This window comes from Nylanderia fulva, unplaced genomic scaffold (genome assembly GCF_048542155.1).
Source record: "Nylanderia fulva isolate GAGA-0341 unplaced genomic scaffold, ASM4854215v1 Scaffold28, whole genome shotgun sequence".
Lineage (NCBI taxonomy): Eukaryota > Metazoa > Arthropoda > Insecta > Hymenoptera > Formicidae > Nylanderia > Nylanderia fulva.
This window is the reverse complement of record NW_028190347.1, coordinates 2,777,675-2,800,255: the sequence shown is the minus strand read 5'-3', so window position 1 is coordinate 2,800,255 and position 22,581 is coordinate 2,777,675. Positions and strand designations below refer to the sequence as shown.

The 22,581-nt window shown below is 30.9% G+C and overlaps 1 protein-coding gene across 3 annotated transcripts in view; it reads right to left on the bottom strand.

The window, feature by feature from the left end:
- The window catches only part of LOC114937618 (LIM and SH3 domain protein F42H10.3), a 27,665-nt gene extending 5,084 nt beyond the window's left edge, over positions 1 to 22,581 (bottom strand). For 2 of the 3 annotated variants that reach the window (XM_029311151.2, XM_029311154.2), the window contains exons 1-3: positions 22,012 to 22,581; positions 11,837 to 11,931; positions 707 to 978 (exon numbers count right to left, since the gene is read on the bottom strand). In XM_029311151.2, coding sequence (XP_029166984.1) covers positions 707 to 978; positions 11,837 to 11,931; positions 22,012 to 22,080 — 436 coding nt within the window. In that variant the 5' untranslated portion in view covers positions 22,081 to 22,581. Of the gene's footprint in view, positions 1 to 706; positions 979 to 1,144; positions 1,449 to 11,836; positions 11,932 to 22,011 lie in introns of those variants that run through there. The other variant, XM_029311153.2, reaches the window with a different exon arrangement.

Genomic DNA, 22,581 nt, shown 5'->3' with positions numbered 1-22,581 from the left:
TTGCAATGCTTTTTCATGATTGTTGTAATTGCTTTTATTATGTAAATTAAAATATATGAAATTAATGCATAAATTAGAAATATATATTAGTGTATATAAATTACAGATTATTATCACAAATAATAATGCATACATAGCACATATAATTTGCAATTTCATAATTACACAGATGTTACTATGTAAATTATTATTAAGTTAAAGTATGTTAAGAGTTGAAAAGATAATTGATTTATACTAGATGATTATATCTGTGCGAAATATATGTTTGATTATTCGGGGGAAAAGAATGATTGTATTGGTGAAAAGTTAGATAATTGTTGTGAAACATTGATGTACATAAAAATCAGGGAAAAAGCGTTTCCAGTTTAATCAAATTACAAAATCACATTTTGATCAATGAGATTTTTTCAACAGTAATCATGATAGCAAGTTTCAGAAAGCAAGTTTATGATTAAGTTTGTGGCAATAAAGTTTTACATAAAAATTATTGTTATTACAATCCATATCTAATGATATGACTTTTTGCAACGAAACAATACAATAATAAAATAATATTAAAAACATGTGCGGCAATTATATTTTCCATTATCAACATTAACAAAAATAAATTAAGGAAATACGATACATATGTATGTTACTACATTATATTTTAGCAACAATGGAAAGAAGACATACGATTTTATTATCCAGAGATTCATCACCTTACCTATTTGTTCGCCATTTTCTCCGGTCATTGTCCTCTTTTGCTCCATGATTGCCTTCTTCTCGAGCTCGCCGTGATAAGCGACATTCGAGATTATCTTACTGTTCTGCTTGATTCTGAGAGTCTCCGGGTCGTCCGCTACTTGCGTGAATTTTCCCTTTGCTTTCTCAAATTCGGCATGGTATTTCACGTTACTCTGTATCTTCGTGTTTTCTGCAATACGTTTCAGCTCCGGTGTCTCCGCCATCGTGGTGGCTTTGGCTTTTGGTATATGTCTGCGATACAAAAAAATAATTAAAAAATCGTCATTGAGAGAGCATATTATTGCTAAAGAAAAGAATTCCTCATCTAAAACTAAAGGGACGAATTTATTTCGCGGAATATTCAAAGGATAAATTTTCGCCAAATAGCTTCAAATTCTATTCCTCATTTTCAAAATACCCGTTATGTCGTATTTCAGATGAGTTTCGCGTGTCTTTCCTTCTTTTTCTCTCCTTCGCGAGAATATCTCGTGTATATGAGTCTCTCGCATTATTTTACATAGATTTCCCCGGGCGACCTCTTCTACAAAGGAAGCGCGGAGGTTCGCTGAATAATGCAAGTTCCAAGTGAACGACAAGCGGTCAACGACGTCACTCTTATCATGAACATCCTCTCTCTGTGCTGCATGTCGATTATAATAGGCACGGAATAAACGGTATAAAGCGAACTGTTCCTCGGAGATTACGCGATTGAATCCGTTGAAAAATGCGTTCCTTCTTCCTCTTACATCGCGTACGGTAAGCTTTAATGTGTGCTCGTGCACGATAACGATATTTGCATGTCTGCTATCGTCATTACTTCGCAAGAGCAACGTTATCTACGATTAAATAGAAATTCACATCTGCTGGGAATAAAATGAATTTTACGCGAGCACTCCCTCGACACGACCTCGTTAGAAACTTTTCTCTGAATCAGTTCCTATATCATTACGTTTGTAACAAAAATTTCCAGGTTCTGAAATACATAGAATAACCGCAATGCATATTTTTTTCTAGCTTTACGTGGCGTTTTTAATCCGTAAAAACTTCTCGAAATAGTTTATTATAATTAATTACAGTAACGTTTAAATATAAAAATAAATATACATGTATATTGTAGAGCCCATTATTTTATGTGACAACAATTCTAATTGTAAGCTATTATACTCGACAACTATTATTACTTGAGTTATTTCTTATTCTGGAGCATTTTAAGCGCATGTCTTAACACGTTGCGAATTATGAAAACTTATTAATTATACGGATAAAAAATGCATTGAAACCACGCGCGAATATTAATTCCGATGAATCAATCGTGCATAGATAAATTATTTGAAACAGCACGAGCGAATAACTTGCCTTTCACGCGTAAAACACTGTATACGATGCAAATTAAAATAAGAAAATTAATAATCGATCGCTAATCAGCTGATTGAAATTCGAAACTTTCTGGTCAGCAACAACTCGATCAATTTAGGTTGCGATACAAGAAACTATCCGGTGCCTACCAAACGAGATAGAAATCGACGCATAATCATACATGGACTTCTGGTAAATGAGAATGCGTGAGAATGCATTTGAATGACATGCGTGAACATATGTATATCGATGAAGTCATATCGCAATCTGCATCAAAAATACTGGTACTATGAAGCAACAACTAAGAAAATACTTTGCATTGTATTAATAGAAATTAAATGCGAACTTGTGTTACTCGCGTTGCTGCTTTCTAATATAATTTATGAATTTTTAATGTAAAACATTTTTTAAATTATTTTCTCGTCGAAAATAAATCAAATCATATTGTAATCTTTTTCCCAAAAAATCTTTATCAGGAATTATTTTAACGACCGAACTTTTTTCGACGTGACACCAATATACTATAAGTCAATATTATATTCGGAGACACAGTCGTCGAAGATGGATCATGTAAATCGGATTCAACACACTTTATGCATATTAATTAATTCTGTCTCGCGAGACGTAATCGAGATTTGTGTCGTGACTTCGTTTCCCATATGCGATTCCTACGCGTTGTCTCGCCCGGTAATTGTGCTACACGATTACGTAATAAGCCGGTGCACAGTGCGTACGAATAATAGGCATGCAACTCCGGCCTCTCTTTGTCCGGAGATCACGAGGGATAGTCATTGTTACGTGTCCGACGAAAAAAAAATTATTCTGTCGACCGATGCGTATTCGAGTTCCTCGAATTTAACGCGAAAAAAGGAGAGAAAACGCGCTAAAAATAACGTTGAACACAGCTGCAAACGAAGAAAATTGGAAAACAATAGGTCCAGCGTGTCTTCCCATGCGATTGCACATTTTCGATTGTTGATACGATAGATGCAAATAATAAAATAATGGATATAAAATGATAAGAAACAATAACCGCAAACATTTTTTCAGATTACACAATATGATGTTGCAAATACGAATACAATAAAGAACTAACAGAATGAAACGTTATGACAAAACTTATAAGTGAAAGAAATAGCTCGTGTTTCCAAAGTCAAATATTCCAATGTTGCGTTTATATTAATAATAAAAATTAAAAAAAATTATTCTCAAAATTATATGATGCATATCGTAATATAATGTATATCACATATTATATCATTTAAAAACAATGTTGACATATTAGAAAAATATAATATTAAAGTTAGAATTAGTAATTTAATTTATATACTTAAATAATTTTAAGAAAGTTGGTTTTTTTAAATAACAAATTCTGCGCGATAAATATACTAAATATGCAGAAAATTATCACAAACAATTCTGAATCAAGATATCAACAATTATCAATAATTGTTTTATCTCAAAATCGAATGACATATCATTTTTACAAAATGCTGAATTTTTCTAGCTTTAATTATAAATAAAAGTATTGCTGCCAAAAACAACTATGAACATAAAATATTATAATTTCCTGTATTAAAAAATTAGTTTACTAAAAGTAGAGCATCGAGAATTCATATAGGTAATTTACAAATCTTTTTTCCATGAAATCTATTTCTAATACAGGCTAAATACATCGACCGAGATATGCGACGATATGAATCATCGAATCATTTAACTATATATACATATGCGCATGTAGTATCTCGGCGATGACTAATCTCTTATTAAATGCTTGTCTACCTACTATATTAACTGTGATATATGTTCGTAATATTTTTTTTATTGAATTTTACTTACGCATTCAACGCATATCTTAGGACGGAAATCGTGGGAGTTTTAATGCAGATGTGACATACGATTCATATAACATAAAAACATAAAACATTTTATCCGAATGCAAATTTAAAGTGCTTCAAGGCATATATTCGTGAAATCATCTGATGCAATACGACGAATATCCTTTTACTTAAGCAAGAAAAAATATTAATTTTATTTGAATGTAACCGGATTTAATGCAATGCACATAGATACGTTGGTATAATGATTAATGAATATATTCATAATCATGAATAGATACAAGGATATAATAATTCTTTTGTATATTCTTTTGAGTATAATAAACAAAGTTAATTATTGTTCGTGGACATTATCATAAATATTAATTTTCCACACGAAACGATACAAATTTATGCAAATCACATCCCTTCTGCACGTGATAAGATACGATTCATTGTTTAGCAAAACTTCTTCGGCTTACCTGTTTATATAACGTGACGCTGCACACATACATACATGTTGGATTTATCAAATATTACGTACGTGGGCGCAACCAATGCAACAGAGCAGATAACATCTACTGTACCTGGTTATCGCGTTGGTCAAATAGCAGAACAACAAGACAGTATCGATAAATTGCGATCATAACATCATTTGATAAGCGCATAAAAAATTACACACTAAATTACCTCAGACACGAGTATATTAATAAGAGTTTAGAGTTCAGAGAGAGAGATCATTCTCCAATCTAACAAATTTAAACATTACAAGAATGCCCTTTTTACGACTAAAAAAACTCAAAACTTCTTCAGAAATTTTAAATATTATCTTTTATTTTATATTTACTTCTGGCGTATATTTGCAAATTTTTTAATGTATTCGCTGTTAATAAATCTGCAGCACTTACAATTTAAATATAAATCGATCGATTGTAACAGAGAATCCAAAATATTTTTTCATTTCTTTTAGTATATTTTATTTAAATTTTATATATTTAAATTCTATTTAAATTCAAAAGAGAGTGGTCCACTTGCATTGTACATGTCCTACTTTTTAAAGTTTCATAATAATGATTTTCAATACAAGCGACAATGGGAATAAGGACAATGACAGAACACAATATCGGAGAATTCAAAACCGCAGCGCGCATTTCTCGCGAGAGCGATTACGTGTATAATATTACACCAATGCACAATAATGTTCGCAAAGTTTCGCGCAATGACTTGCTCTGTCGAGAGGAGAAATTTCTCAGGGCGGGTCTATTGGATTCCGTTACTGCGGTTAAGACACGAATGACTTCGGTACTTGCCATCAATCCGTCAATCGTTATGACAAAGCGAAGCCGTATTTTTGTCCGCATTCTAGGAATTTTTACAAAGGCCGACACAAAATGAAGAAAAATTATATTTCTCACCTTGTTTCGGAAAATATTATAAAAAGATTTTTTTCGCTAACGACAATATATTCTTGTACATATAAGAACGAGAAATATGTATGAATTTAAATTCTAAAACTATTAAAAAGGAAATTTGTGCAAAACATTTTCCTAAAAAAATTAATGCAATCTTTTTTCGATAATTTAAATTTATGTATAAAACTGCATTGCAATCATAATTTATATAATTATACTAGAGAAAAAATGAAGAATGAAGTTAAATGACGAAATTAACGCTATTTGTGATATTATTATTGTCCAATTAAAAAATATCTCACAAACTATAAGTAATTTTTTAAATTTATTTTATAATTTCATTAACTATAGAAAAAAATATGCATTTTATAAGCAGGCATACTATTTATACGTTTGAATTATACGTTTGATATAGGCTACTTGCTTGTAAAATGTTAAGTCATTCAGAAGAAACATTACATTTTCTCCACAGTAAATTACTTCATGAAAAGTTCAGCATATTTTCGAGAGAATCTAATATTTTTAATGTAAAACGATAAAATTGCTTACTTGAATATTACCTAAAAATGTGTATAAAGATAATAGGATATGGATATATGTATATACATTTGCTTTCAAAGTTGTCTAATCTCTCAAAACATTTCGATATACTTGAAATTCCTTATACCTCTTCCAATAATATAAAAAAGATATATGTTGAAAAAATGCGTTAAAAAAATCTAGCGAGACTCTTTCTTTCCAAAAAAATAATAATAAAGCGTATCTTGCACAAGTGATTTATACGAAAATATCACGTATACTCGCTTTCGACACTGCGCTAAAAACTAAAAGCACGCACATCGTTCATTCCCAACTCGTCTTGTGATTAATAAATCGCACGTAGGGATGCAAACGTCAATGATTTATTAATCAATGTTAATCATAATATAAGTCAATGATTTTTAATCGTGCGTACATATATACAATTTTTTTAAATGACTAATGCGATGCGAGGTGCGTACGTTGCACATGCACATCGAACACGGGCTTATAAAATTTCATATGCCCGCACTCTCTCAAGCGACGACGAAGCCTGAGAGTATTGTGGGACAAGGTCGGTTCAACGCAGACAAGCCACGCTAGGCTGGGCACCCCTTTACGACTAGCTGTTAAATTGTTCGAAGCTAAAAGTGCGGCGTGACAGGCGGCGGCATTTCCTGTTCCATCTGCGCGCAGTCGGGGCAAATGACTCCTGAACGCGATTCAGCATTATGCATATTATTTTTCACTAATTGATAGTGAATTTAAATTACAAAACTATTAAAAAGGAAATATTTGTGCAAAACATTTTTCTAAAAAAATTAATGCAATCTTATTTTTTCGATAATTTAAATTTATGTATAAAAACGCATTGCAATCATAATTTATATAATTATACGAGAGAAAAAAATGACGAAATTAACGCTATTTGTGATATTATTTGCGATATTATTTGTGATATTAATTGTTGATATTTTATAATAAAAAATATAATATAAATAAAATTAATAAAAAGTAAGTATACGAGGTTGTGAATTCAATAAATGAGTACAGAAGAAAAATTTCTGTTGGAGGAGAGAGACACTTTTGAGTGGTAGTGCGTGTAATATTACAAAAATGTTAATCAATATGCTTAAGTATGTAAAAATATGAAGTGCAAGTGCACATAAAAAATGATACTCGTTCCTTCTTTTAAAAAATTAATGTACACTGTACACACCAGATCGTCTAACGATAAGATTAATAAGTTTTTTTTTAAATGCGATATATCTGGCGTAACATCTGTACATGAATCAAGAAAAATATTGTCAATTTGCGGTTGTATACATGTGTAATATGTATGAGACATGAACATGACGTCCTCTAAATAGGAAAGAATGTCGTTGAGGGAAAGTGAATCATTCGCGGTGAAGCGATGACAGTCGCGGATGATATCACACGTATGATTTTATTAAAATTCGGAAGAAAGATGCGCGCATGACGTAAATACACAAAAGAAAAAAAAAAAAAGAAAAGAAAACTTAGCAATAAAATACCTAAAAGCAAATTGCAATTTTTTTAATTAGACGTAACAAATTTTTAAAATTTAGCATTAAAAAATGTAAAAAGTAAAAGCCTCTAACAGTGTCTACTGAAATAAAATATTTCACGCGCTCAGAACGACATGATAAATTCAAGTTGTCAGAGGGAACCGCAAATGTTGAAGCAAGAAAAGGCGGAGACTAAAAAAAGAAGACGCATGAAGTTTTCACACATGTTCTCTTTTGCTATCCGGTAAAGCGCTTAATTCGATGTATATATGTATGTAGAGTGTCAGCGCGCGTGTATACATATGTGCCAAGAGAACAGAGAATTTGTAACACGTGTTCGTTTAATCGTAACGTTATATCCGTAAAGAGTCACTTTACTTAACTCGCTCTCCTTCGAGGTCGATAATCTCGAGACAACGAACAATTCGCACAGAAACTAAATTTCAAGTCAGTTTTAGGCCGTAGCTTCACTCATAACGAGTAAAATACAACATATAATATAGAGATAAAAATACGTAAAAATTAACAAGCTATGTGCAAATAAAAAAATGCTTATTATTTATTATTCAATTTAATTTTTTCATTGTCATTTAATTTTCAAAAATACTATTCAATTATATTATTACTGTAATAATTATAATAATTAGAGTATAATTAATCAAGATGTAAGATAAAGACAACTTCAAAATTTTCTAATAAGAGTATCATATATTTAAATAACACCATATTATAAAACAAGTATTGACTACCAATATATAATAACTGAAATTTTGCAAGCATATAAACAAAGATCTACGTATGTTTTTAGAGAAATTCTGAGATATTGTATATGCACTTCATTAATAACATCAAAATTTGAAATAAGAAAAGACACATGATTATATGTGACATTCCACTTCATCGTGCAATGTTCAATCAATATTATTCAAAAATGTGAAATAATCGATGTATAATAATTAAAGTACAGCTGCATAGTGAAGTATACTAAGGATATATAGGAGTAATAAAAATGATGAGTGAATCAAGACTGATATCGCAATAGGGGCAAGATAATGAGCGCGAGAGATAAAGTTATAGCGTAAGGGAGGGATAAAGCAACCAGACGAATGAATGAATCTCACGACTCACACATGTTCTGTCTTGCTTATTCAGTGCATCGTCTGATTTGACACGCATCGCTGACACATATCCGTTGCAATTGCGGAATACGAAATTCTCCCGATGAGACCGCAATGCGTCGTTGACTTCGTAAACTTTGTACTCATTTCCTTTGATTCTGATCTAAGACGTATTGCTTAATTCTCGCGAAAAACGCTAGAAATTTAATGCAAAAATTAAGGCCTGTATAAGTCCTAAGACATTCGTCCTGGGCTCATTTTTAAGGACTCAAAGAGCCTCTTAAAATGCGCTCTAGCAGGATGCACTACGACATATAGTTTGCTTAATTTTCACGAAAAACTGCTTTTATAGTAACTTTCTAAATAATAAAATAGGAAGCATACATGTGCAAGATGCTTAAAATAAAATAAGACAATTTAAAATTGATTTTATAAATGATTATAAAGTTTTTATTATTTAATTTTCAAATAATTTCCGCACAGCTTGCTTTTTAACATTTATTACGCACGCAAATTGCTACTGTGCAGAGAGTATTTGAAAATTTCTAAGAATATCTTATAATCGCTTATAATCGCTTATAAAATCAATTTTAAATTGCAGACATTAATATTCTGTTCTTGATAGCCTTTTAACCATATGCACGTATATGCGGTTTTATAGTGGATCAAATATTTTTCTCTTTTGGCGGATTGCATTTATTTTTTCCTTTTAAATATATCAGATGACGCTTTCTCGCCGAGGAGAAAGGAGCGAAGCGTCTCGAGCGAATTATTTGTCATTACGCAGCATATTAAGCGCCATATAAGCGCAGAAGAGAAGTCTGTACGTAAGAAAAGAGAGATGCAGATTCGAATCGCGACTCGGAGATTTCGTCATCGCAATGCACAAACGGAATACTATACGAGTCATGGACATGCATATCTCTCGGTGCAACGTGGCATACTGATATCGATACAAAGGCATGCAGAGAAGAGCCGCAACAGGTCTAATTCATCATCAAAAGCAAATCAAATCACGATATATCCAGCAAAAGAAATTATATCCGGGTAATCTGGATTTTCGCCAAATTCAATTTCTATCAAGACCAAAGGAAGATTTTAAAATATGTAAAAAACACAATCTTCCTTTATATTATGAACATTTGTTTTATCTTGAATTAGATTAATATAATATTGAATATTAAATATATACAAAAATAATTTTTAATATAATAATAATGTCACACTGAAGTCTGTATTTCAATTAAATTTTTTAAATATTTTTTAAGTGATAGATAAGAATAATAAAAAGTGTCCATCGATCAAACTATCGATTGCAGAAAATAAATAATAAAAAAGTAAGATGTTAGGAGACTATCGCAAGAAAACGTTGTAAAACTTGGCACGCTTCCTCTCGGAATCTCCTATTACACAAAAAAGAGCAATTAATATTCGTCGGGATCACAAAATTAACCACAACGCCAAGTCAATTTTATTATGTTACCCGACAATCTAATCATTTATAAATCATATATTGACAAGTTATTACATATTACATATTTAATATTTGCTTTTAATTAAAGTGTGTATACAGTTTCTTGTACTATTATATACACTTCTTTTTTTATCTTATCTCACAAAATTCATGCGCTCAAGTATGAAAATCATAATTTTTCTTACTTCAATCAGCACTTGTATAATAATAGGTGTGAAACATAACTGATCAGACTTCAATGTACTTCAATGTACTTCAATACACAAAAATAATTATAATTATTATTGGTTTTGCGGGAATAATAGATGACTAATGCGTGAGACGAAATCTCCTTAGCCGTTCTTACTATAATTATCCTATACTAATAATAACCGTATGCTTCGCAACATTCTTTGAAATAAGCAACAGCTTACTTTCCTGTTATGGCAAAGCAACTTAATCATGAAAAACTGCAATATCCGTCACTCGATAACACTAATTAGAATCTAGAAATTATAACCCTTCTGAATTATACTCACGCTATATATATGTATATATATATATTTGTATCGAGTTATAAAATCAAGTAGAGAATAAAAGTATTCGAGATAAAAAAAAAAGCAAAAACTGGTTTTCGTCAGTATTGCTTATTACGTTTCTTCGATCAAGCATGATCTCTCACTCAGCTCCATTATATTCAGGTTTTAAATGTCTTTTCTAAAAATGTAACTATCTTTAATATACGTAAATTAAAGTATCAACAAGAATTTCTAGTTTCAGAATCCTCATTGAAGTACGAACGAAATTATAAATGATTTTATTCAACGAAAGGGCATTTAATTTACGAGTCACGCACAAAATATCGTTATATAGAAGGGACAACTTTATTGAGCCTAGAAAATAATATTTATTCTGCGCGTGGTCAAAATAACCACACGAGCAAAATCTAGGGCGTCAACTTATGCGATGCTATTTACGCTATCGGCGACGCGTGTAAAAGGACGCGTGCACGCGCGCGCGTTTAAAAGTCCTTGGATGGATTTTAAAAGGAGAATCATCCATATGGAGAGAGAAGGTGCGACAGAGAGCCGTGTATTATCCCGGAGGCCGCAAGGACCGCGCTCGCTTTCGCCGCGTTGACATGCCTGGCATGCGTTTAACTGTTAACGATTCGCGATCCAGCGACTATTCTGCTTTCACGCTCCTCTCGAATCCTCCGCCCGGGTTCCTCCCTATTGTTTACCGGATATTAAACGTCGCGTTATTATAATGCACGTCGGACGGAGGAATCTCGCGCGAAGCGCGTGCCCATTAGCATCGCTAATGTCAATGTTTCACTTCTATATTTGCATGAGTACCGAGCGAGAACTGCATGCGTTTGTAGATCTTAAATCAATTTTATGCGATTATTTTCTCAATTGCACGCGAGATCTTTGGTCGTACACTTTCTCTCATTGTTAGATAATACACATTGGAACAATTTGCGTATTTATAGCAGAATAAAGATGGGAATATGATAAACCAGAAATTAAAAAAATCAATACGAATTACATAAAGAATAATCAAGATCTATCATAATATAGAATCTATGAAATACCATATTTGTTTATATATTTTTCATTCACGTGCTTATCATTACTTCTTTTTTTTTTCAGATAATAGTTCTCGCTAACAAATTTTAAGTTACATCACACTGCAACTAAGATTACGTAAGGCAATTTATTTTGTTATGTGACAAAAAAAAAAGAAATACGACACAATTCAGATCGTAAGACCGACAGCAAATTTCATGGGTCAACTTTCTTTTTGCAATAAAGTGGAACGCGGATTTCGTCAGAGAGGCAAGAGATACACGATCACGTAGAAGGCGAGACTCAAGTACGAAGATACATAATATTTTACTTACGCTTCGCAATATGGCTGTTTGTTGAAACCTTTATACGTCCGCATATTCAGGGTCATGCCGCAGCCCTGGCACTTGAAACATTGTTTGTGCCATATCTGTAACAAGGAAACGTTGTTATTAACATTCCATGTCGATTTGTCAGTCTTACACAGTTGCGAAACGAGTAGCACGAAAAATTGGAAAAAATAAAATAAAATATATAATACAGAGTTGCAAACTTCGAATTTCAAATCAATACAAAAACGCAATTCACTATGAGTCACGATCTGATATCATATTATACAGTATATTTTCTCTCAACGATTACATTAATAAATACTAAATTAACGTTTTTGTTAGTACAAATTCTCGTTTTAGGAAATCTTGATTTGATTAAAAATAATCTATTTAATTTGACTTTTCTATTTTTTCGAATTTATAAGTATAATAAAACTTTCATAAAAATAATTTTATATACAAAGTTGCATTACATTGCAATAAACATCGGCGTAATAATGATTAATATTATTGATGATAATAGTAACGATAATAACTTGCGTTTTTATCCGAATTGTTATAAATTCTATCAATGTCTTATGATAATGACATTAATACACAAGCAATAGGATTTTTAAAATAATCGCATGAGAATAGTAATTATGATAATCGTATTTTTATCAATGTAATATCTTAATGAGATATACATATCGTATTTAATCACCGAAATTATATAATAATTTGATAATTTGTTTTGTTGAGAAATTATAACACACGCAACGTCGGCAGTTTTTGATGTGATAAAAAATAAATTTTATCTGAAGTTTCCAAGTTTCGGTGTGTTAATTAGTATACCATGACAAGAATGAATTTAATCAAATTATTTGCAGATTATAAATTTTCCAGCTGATATTATAAATAACTGCGTGTAATAATAAGATATACGCATATCGTAAAATCATTTCGCGATAAAGATAAAATGACGAAAAATGTAAAATAAAAATATAGAAAAAAATAAAAATTAATTATTCTGCTCTGAGATGAAAAATTAAAAGAAAATTAAAAGAAAAGAAAGAGAGAGATTTTCGAACCATTTCGTCTTACAGGTAGAAAAAGATGATCTTGATGACCTTTGTCTTATTATTAGCTACCGATATCTCTATAAATCATTATTAATGACTTCTTGCATTTTGCTTCGAAAGATAATCATATGCCAATAACAATGCACTTCGGTTTGATTCGCGAAATTTACGAGTTGATAAGGGTAAGAAATATGATTGTTTAATATCCAAGATAAGATCTTGCAGACGGGTTAATGGTATTAAAAGCGCAATTATAAGGCTTCCCCTCCCTTCTATGGTTCTTAAAGACGAAGAAGTTAAACGGTATTTAGTTAGATCTCGAAATGGCTCTCAGCCTTACCGCATTATACTCGATCTGCCATTGATAAATAGGGTACATGCAGCTCGCGTATTACGATGCAACGCAAGCATCGGTCAAATGTGTCTGTTACAATCTAGCAGCTGTGCGTAATCATCCACTTATCATTTTTCTCACAAACATTACAAGCAATATTAAAACGCTTCGAATAAAATTAAGCGATGTAAAATATTAGAAGAGCATAGGAAGATCGTTTATCAGTTTTTCTGATTTATTTTTGTGCAGCAACTTTAATCCAAGATTTAGCAATATATATACCGTCAACATTTTTTCTAATAAGCTAAATATCAGTATTTTTTGACTGACAGTTTCTATCGCGATAAATTTTATTCTTTATTTAATAATCAACATTGAATAAATATATTCACAATATACATTTCTATTTTTCATTATATAGACTTGTAAATTCAGATAATACAAAATATTTATTCTTTAGATTTTTTAGGATATTATCTCTGTTCTAATTTTGTAATCATAATTATTTGTTCTAAATAGTGTATATCATCCAAACTAATTTTTTTATAATTTTTTCTCGATATCTTTTTCATTATAATATTATTAGGTTACAATTAAATCTAAGTCGGTATAGAGCAATTGTTACGAAAAGATTTTCGACTGCAAATATATGGGTTTAAAGATCCATAGTAATGAACTTTATTTTAATTAAATGAAGAGCACACACGTATGGTTTTATTCACTGCGTCAACAGCTATATATATATTAAGTTAATTTGCACAATCGAAGGCCATCATAGTTATATCAAAATTCTCGACAATCGACAAGGCCGTTCTCAGGAATCGATAAAGGTTACAGATCGCAAGAGAACGCAATCGAAGACAGTCTGATCTTGATAGTTTAAGCATAAGATGATCATTACTATAAAATCACTTGAACTTTGAAACCTTTGTTTTCATGTTAGAAAACCAAAAAATTAACTTCAAGCTGTTTGATATCTTTTTGCATAACAATAAAATAAATTAGTACTATGAAAATAGTACATAAATTAGTACAATGAAAAGTTGTGTAACGTTGAAGAATTTCGGAAAAATCACTGTGAAAGACACTCACTAGTTACGCTTCCATTAAATTTTACAATTGCGAACAGTCCACGATTTTCTCATAGGACTTCCTTTCCGTTACAAAATAGCAAACAGGAAACTGAAAGGCACAGCACAACATGTTTTAACGATCCTTTCGAAAGCCGCACGTATAAGAGAACAATAGTGAGGGCAAACAAAGTGGATCCATAAAGCGATCTCGTGAGAAAACTTTAAATTAGATTTTATATAACAATTAGATTTTAAATAACAATAGCCCTTAGGTATTTCATTCAATTTAAAAAAAAAAATATCTTAAAGAAAGAAAAGACTTCTTCGCCAGCACAGATATCAATAGAAAAATAATTATTCTTATTAGAATAATATTAGTCAATAATTATATACGCGATAGTCGATTACTTCAGCGCTATCTTATTTTAAAATACCGGAAGTTAAATCGAGGCGACAAAGAAATACAATTTTAATCGTATCGATGCAGTGCAAAATTAAAACGTTATCCAGAATAAAGAGTTTCACCGGAACAATGAAACGTATTATACATTTTTAATTTCGTAAAATACTTATCAGTGCATAGCCATGTATTAAATAAAACATCGAAAGAATGTCTTTCTTTTTTATGAAGCGTGGCACGTATCAGTTTCTAGACAGTGCACAGACCAGGTCGTCGATGTCAATTCACGAGACGATGCTGGAATGCGATACCTTTTATGGTATACACGATCGAAATATGTATATTGCGATTACATTATTAGTAGGATTGTTCGAAATGTGTTGTAATTATGTTTTAGCATAAGAAAAAAATACAAGTTGAAGATGTGATGTAAAAAATATAAATATTGTGACGTAATTAATTTAAATTTTTATCACACTAAAAAATAAAGAATTACAAATCAAATACAGAATAATCAAATTATATTTTACACCATTATAATTAATTTGTAGAACTTTAGTGCCAAGCAAAATCAAATATATATTATTTTATTATATTTAAATAAAACACGTATTAATTATTTTTATACAAATTAAATTCTGAAAATAATCTTTATTTTATCACTTTTTTATTAAAAATGTTATATTTAAAAATCTACAAACTTCATGAAATAAAGCAAATTACGAATTATTAAATAAAATCTGTTTAGAAATTTTGTATAAAGAAGAAATTATATTTGAAACACGAAAATACATTTTTGTTTAAAAATTGAGGAAGAATGGAGTGTTTAAATCGGGACACACTGTCATCAACAGTGAAAGTTCAACTATGTAGTGAATCGTAAGTGGTAGTCGGTAGAACAATGACAACCGCATGATGATCTTAAATAACCTTTCTAACAAGCTAAATATTAAATAATGCGTCATAGCAGATACACGAGTACAAATTACTTGCTTTATTTAGTAATTGATAATAATTATAATTATTATAATTGAATTAAACACAACAAAAATATCTCGTTCTAATCGGTAGGAAATATATAAAAAGTCAGAGATTTTAATTGTTACTTTAAAAAATTATTCGAGTATCGAGATATCTTCAAACTTAAATCAATTATTATCTAAAGGATACTATAATTTGACAAAAATCTTATAATTCGTGATCAAAAATTAAAATAAAAAATTAAAAGTATTAAATCATTAAATAATCCCTCATAGATCTCTCTTTGTCTTACATATTTGTTTCTGATTCGAATTTACTTATTATCGCAAAATTATCGCATTAGTAAAAGCGGAGCATTATTGAATTATTTCTTCGGTTATTAGTGCAATTCTGGACAAGATATACATCATGAAACTAATGTAGATTAGAACTGAATCATGTGTGCGCATCATTTATAAAAAAATTGTTATTGGACAAAAATAATCTCATTTTTCCCGCGCGTGTTTAGAGAATTAACGCATGGAATGTGTATCTCTGTATGCAATCATTATATTCACGCTTCGCAATCGACAGAAACAACCGGATACCACGCCGCATCGTTCGCATAGCAGAAATATTTAACGACTGAAAACCAGTGGATCTAGAAAAGTGAGAGGAGGTCCAGTCATTTAATCAGATTGTAGATAATTGAATGCAAAGAGCGCAATGATATAATGAATAAATTGAGAATCCAAAGTGCTTGTTTGATAGCAATAACAATTTTAAAATAATACAGCTCAGAATATTATTACCTTTCCTTCTCTCTTTCTTTTGATAACTAAACGCATCATTGATAAACTGATAATCCCGTTCGTATAAAATAAAATGCAGAAATCTCGTTCGTATAAAATAAAATGCAGTATGAAAATTTTAAACTACTTTGACACAAGTGCAAATTTGATTTCACTAAGAAATACATAATTGTAATCCATGGAACATTTTATCGCGATTTCCTTTAATGATAAAAAAGCAACAGGTTGGAATCGACTTCATCTGTTATAATCGTGTAAGTAAAGCCTATGCAATGAAGATTCGTTGCAGTTTCGCTGCAAGTCGAACACTGCATATATACATAAATATATTCGCAGATACCGAATAAATTATCATATTACCGTCATATTATTTTACATATATGTATATAAAATAAAACGCAGCACATGTCTTTTATAATATCTGATTATATATATTTAAAGATTCCAGGAAATATTTAATATATTTTTAGAAATATAAGAAATATATTATTTATATATATATATATATATAACATACACACACATACAATTATAATCCTTGAAATTATAATTTTGTCAATATAATTTGTTTTATGTAACCCATGTGGATTACATAACATGAGATAAAAAAATTAAAATAATTTTAGAAACTAATTTTACACGTTCCTCAATATTTTACTCATTTTTTGTCTAACATCACATTTTCCTGACTTATATTTTCTTCTAAATTTCGATATCTTTCAGCACTATTTATAATAATTAAAAAAAAATTGCAAGAGAGAAAGAAAAGAGATAAAAAAATACTTGCTATTCGAAAGAACATTCGACGAGAAAGAGGCTAGTTATAGAAGTATGAACATTTTCCTTCATTAAACCCTTTCGCCTTAATCTCTTGTGTACTTTAATTCGTATTGTGCCTGTTAACCGCGTAATGCGCGTCTTGTCTCAATTTCTCGTCGTATCGTACCGCTCTTCCATTTATCTCTTTTTATTCTTCTGTTTCTTCGAGAAAACAGGAGAGACTTACAACCGCAATTTTATAAGAGAGTTTGCAGTAAGAACAGGCGTAAAATCTAGCGTAAACAACGACTTACACGTAAAATACGTAAATCGTTTTATAAGTAATATTACAATGATAGATAGAAAAAAGAAATAAGCATCACGTTTTCATTATATGTTGTTTTGAATAATATATGTGTAAACTAGTTTAATATTTTATATTACGTGAAATTAGCATTACAGGCGAAGTTACTAAAAATTATATATTAAAAAAAATATTCAAACGATTCATTTAAAATCAAGGAAATTTAATGAAATTAAATTTAATTTAATTTAATCAAGTTAATTTTTAATTTAAATTTAGGTAATTAAATTTTTTAACAACAAAATAGAAAATCTAAAGGCAACATCATTAAAATATTAATTAAAATTAAGATTTATCAATATATTTCTCATATGAAAACTTTATTAATTACATTTACGTTGCAATACAAATTTCCTCTTATTCCATGTGTGTAAAAAATGAACGTGATTAATGCATACAAAACAGCATACGAGAGAATTTAGAAAACTAATATGATAATCATGTGGCTCGATACGCATCCAAATTTAGAATCCTGACTTCCTCTATCTCCTCTCGAATATCCGAAGCTAGTTTTCCGACGCGGAATGCCGCCCACATGATTTAAAAGCCCCGTTAACTCGCTTACATTGAGTTTTATTAACCCTCTAGTATAAAGCTGCATAAATGAGATGCGCTTAAAACATCGTCTACACGTTTATTTTTACATTTTACATAAAGATATCTTATTGAATGTTCAAAATATTCATCTTCATATCTCTGCATACGCCTTTTTAAAACAAAAAAAATTATTTAAAACATATTGTAATAATGCTTATTGCAAAATATTATGTATAAAACTTTAGATTATGTGTGAATATGTTCAGAATTAAAGGAATTATTTGAAAATAATCTCTTGAAAATCGATCAGTGTCTTACATAAAATATATGTAAAAATATTTTTTTCGGATAAAAACAATTGAAAAAATAATTTACTATTATTGATGATTAAAACTCTTTAGTAAATGCAAAGATATGCGAGAAAAGTCTGTCTCCCAACATTCTTTTTTCTTTTTACATACGGCAAGACTGCTTGCTCATATCGGTCATTCAACGTAAGGATAAACGAGACGAAGAATATCACGGCGAATGGAACTGAGGACGGCTCGGTGAGCGGAACTAAACGAGAACGGTACATCCTGTAATCTATCGCAGAAAAAGTTTTGATCCGCTATAATGCGTCAACCTTTTCAACATCTTGGCAACAACCACCAGAAAAAATTAATTAATAAACTATGTAATAACGAATTAATAACTGTGCCTTTTTCGGAATGATTAATTTTATATGAAGGACCTTTTAATGAAACTATTTTTCATTAAATGTAATTCTTTGCGATAAACTCCTACTTATTTTACATATACAATAGACTAATTCTCACGTGATAGTAGCAATATAATCGATTAATTTTTTAAATCTAAACACTAATTAAAATATTAATATTAAGTTCTTAAACAGTTTTTATTTAAATAATAGTATTGGTAAAAATAAAAAAAGATTGCTGCAATAATATTGTAATTTTGTAACGTTTTTTTACAAAGTTAAATATTTTATACTTTACCTAAATAAATGTATATTTATAAATTATATTAAAACGATATAATTTCAAAATAAAATATCAATACCGTAAGATTGGAATAAAAAAATTTATAATCGGTTGACTTAATTTCCGATTTCAACAGAGTAGGAGATTCCGGATTCAGTCGTTCATAGGAATGAGTCGGATAAATTATAGCACAGCAAATGGAAGTAAACGGGAGTTGCACGCCACGGTCTTTCACGATAAAAACACATGACACAGCCAGCAAGGATTTGAACAGAACTCGTTCATGTTCATAGTTTTAAGCAAAATGCGAGTCATAAATCTGGGATTTCAAGGTTTATTCACTAAAGCGGAAGTTGGCACATATGGTGAATAAAGTAAAAAATGTGTTTGTCACATTTCGCTTGAATGGCGATTAAAGCGAGACAAAATTCAACGAAAATTATACCTTAAATAAATTTAAAAGAATCTATGTATAGCAAATGAATTTAAACGAGAATAAATATTTCATTTTTTGGTCCAAAAATTGTTTGAGAGAAACATATTCTTCAGAGACACATATAACTTGTTTTAAAAATGTATAAAAAATATAGTACTGATATATAGAATATAATTTTTTTTAATTTTGCGCTATTCACGAAATTTCATTATTTACGATTGCAGAATGCACATCCTGTAAACTCAACAAATATTAGAAATATTTTAGAAGAAAAAGTGTATAAATAAAAAAAATTAAATTAAAAAAGATTATAGATATTTCTCTAGTTTTAGATCTTTTTACATTGTTTCTTATTACTATTCCTTCCAAAATTGTCATCTCTTGTCTAATTTACTTAATGCGTATAATTTACTATTGATTTAAATCTAATTTACTATTTATATAAATATTATTGATGAAATATAATAAAGGATACAATTTTATATCGTATAATCACTTAATGATATTAAGTTTTTCAAAATCTAAATTTCTAGAAATTATAGAGTTATAACGTTGAGTCAAATCATTGCAATCGGTATGCGAACGGTACATTCTGCATAGTCTCCCACTTCGTTTATCCTTCGTCTCTTGAAAAATGCTCGTATCCGTTTTCTATGTGCTACGAGCACAATATTACATTTAACTATAATGATCGGAAAAGAATTCCTATAAACGATGGATTGCCATGTTATCGTTAAAAGAAATTATTTAACAAGAATGCAAGTTGGTACTTTTTTTAGGCATTTATTAGTTCATAAATAATCAAAGAAAAGAGAGAGAGAGATAATTCTATTTTTAGATATTATATACATACGTTTAATAAAATTTAAAATATTTTAAATTTAATTTAATGCTAATTAAAATGCAAATGCCAAATTCTTTTAGATAATATTATTATATTTATTTGAGACATTCTCTATAAAAATTAAGTGAACGTCACAGAACAAGTTATCAAGGTAAGAAAGCCGAAATACATCTAATCGAACGAGATGTTCCTCCTGCATAATTGTTTTACCTTTATATCTGATTGTAAGTTTTTTTTATTTATTGCCTAGAAACAGCTACTCGCTGTTATTCATTCGGACAAAAATATAATTCTTTACGAAACATTATACATAGTTATCAATGCAATTAATTTTTTTCGCGTAATGTGTGCAAAAGATGACTACCTAACAATTATTTTATTTTTTATAAAAAAAATTAAAGTACTAAACATGATTGATATTCTCATCTCTAATATTTCTATTTATTCGATTTGATTATTATCATTAATATGCAATTAAATTTGTTTCACGTAATATACGCAAAAGATGACTACCTAACAATTATTTTATTTTTCATAAGAGAAATTAGAGTACAAAACATGATTGATATTCTCATCTCTAATATTTCTATTTATTTCGATTTGATTATTATCATTAATATGCAATTAAATTTGTTTCACGTAATATACGCAAAAGATGACTACCTAACAATTATTTTATTTTTCATAAGAGAAATTAGAGTACAAAACATGATTGATATTCTCATCTCAAATATTTCTATTTATTCGATTTCATTATTATCATTAATATATATGCAATTATTTTTTTTCGCGCAAGATACGCAAAAGATGACTACCTACCAATTATTTTATTTTTCATAAGAGAAATTAGAGTACAAATGATTGATATTCTCATCTCTAATATTCCTATTCATTCGATTCGATCATCGATCGTAAATAATATTGAATTTAGAGATGCACTAAAATCTGACAGCTTTTAGTAAAATACAAACTGTATCAATTAGCATACTCATTTCGCGAATTCATTCTAATTTATAATATAAATATTCGCAACCTTGTAACACACATAGTGGAAAAACAAACTTTATCTCGCTCATGCCACGGAACTAAAAATACACGACTCCTTTTTTATTCGTTTGAGATTTCGTGAGATACGAAGCGACATTAAATAAAACAATTTTTTATTATATCAGCCCAGTCGTTCGCTCGAGTCGCGTCATGTCGCGGCGCAACAAGTAGACGGCTCCCTTCGGCGAGCATGGAGCGTTCCGCAGCGTTAAACACGCGTGCATCACGCACGCACGCACGACGAAGAGAGACCAACACGCCGCGAAGGTCGCCGAGCCCTTCTCAATGGAACGGTACATCTCTCCCGCGATGGTTAGCTCTCTCTTTCTCTCTCTCTCTCTTTCCATCTATTTCTCTTTGTACGTGTGTACCTGTATGTGTGTTTTGTGTATGTATCTATTTCTCTTTGTGTTGCGTTCGCCCTCTCTCTCTCTCTATTTTTTTTATGTCGCGTTTCTCTCTTTCTCCTTTCCTTCTCTCTCGCTTCTCGAGAAAAGTAGTCTCTCGAAGACTCGAATTCCTCCTGATCTCGCGACGAACAAAGATGCCATGATCGCAGCTTACGTACCTTGTCGAGGCACTTGAGCTCCTCGATCGGATAGACCGTCTTCTCGCAGCGAGCGCACGTCTTGCTCATCTTTCTCTCCTCTTCCTCGGACTACGTCGTCTTCGCTCCGTTCTCTCGCTGCACTTCCGTCTGCTTTTCTCTCTTCGTCTATATCCTAATTCCTCGATGCCGAGACACCGCGAGCGATAGTAAGCACACGCGCACACGTATGTCGTACGTAAACGTACGTACGGCGGGGAGGAGTCGGTATTTGCACGTGCGTGATATATGTATATATACACTAGCGACACATTCGAACGAACCCGGACTGCTGGATACGAAACCGCTTGCGCGAAATCGTCGGCGCCCACTTGTGCCCCCGAAAATCCGGCGGGAAAAAAAAACGCCCCGAGGTTCTCCCTCTCTCTTCTTTTATCCCTTTGGCACCAGATCCACGGAAACGTCAGCGGAAAAACTCTCCAGCTCGCACGGTCGCCAGCCGCATCCAAACCGCACTGCCCTCTCGCCTAGCCACGCGAAAAAAAACCGTCAACTGACAGCGATGGTGGACCGCACTGCACTAGTCAAGAC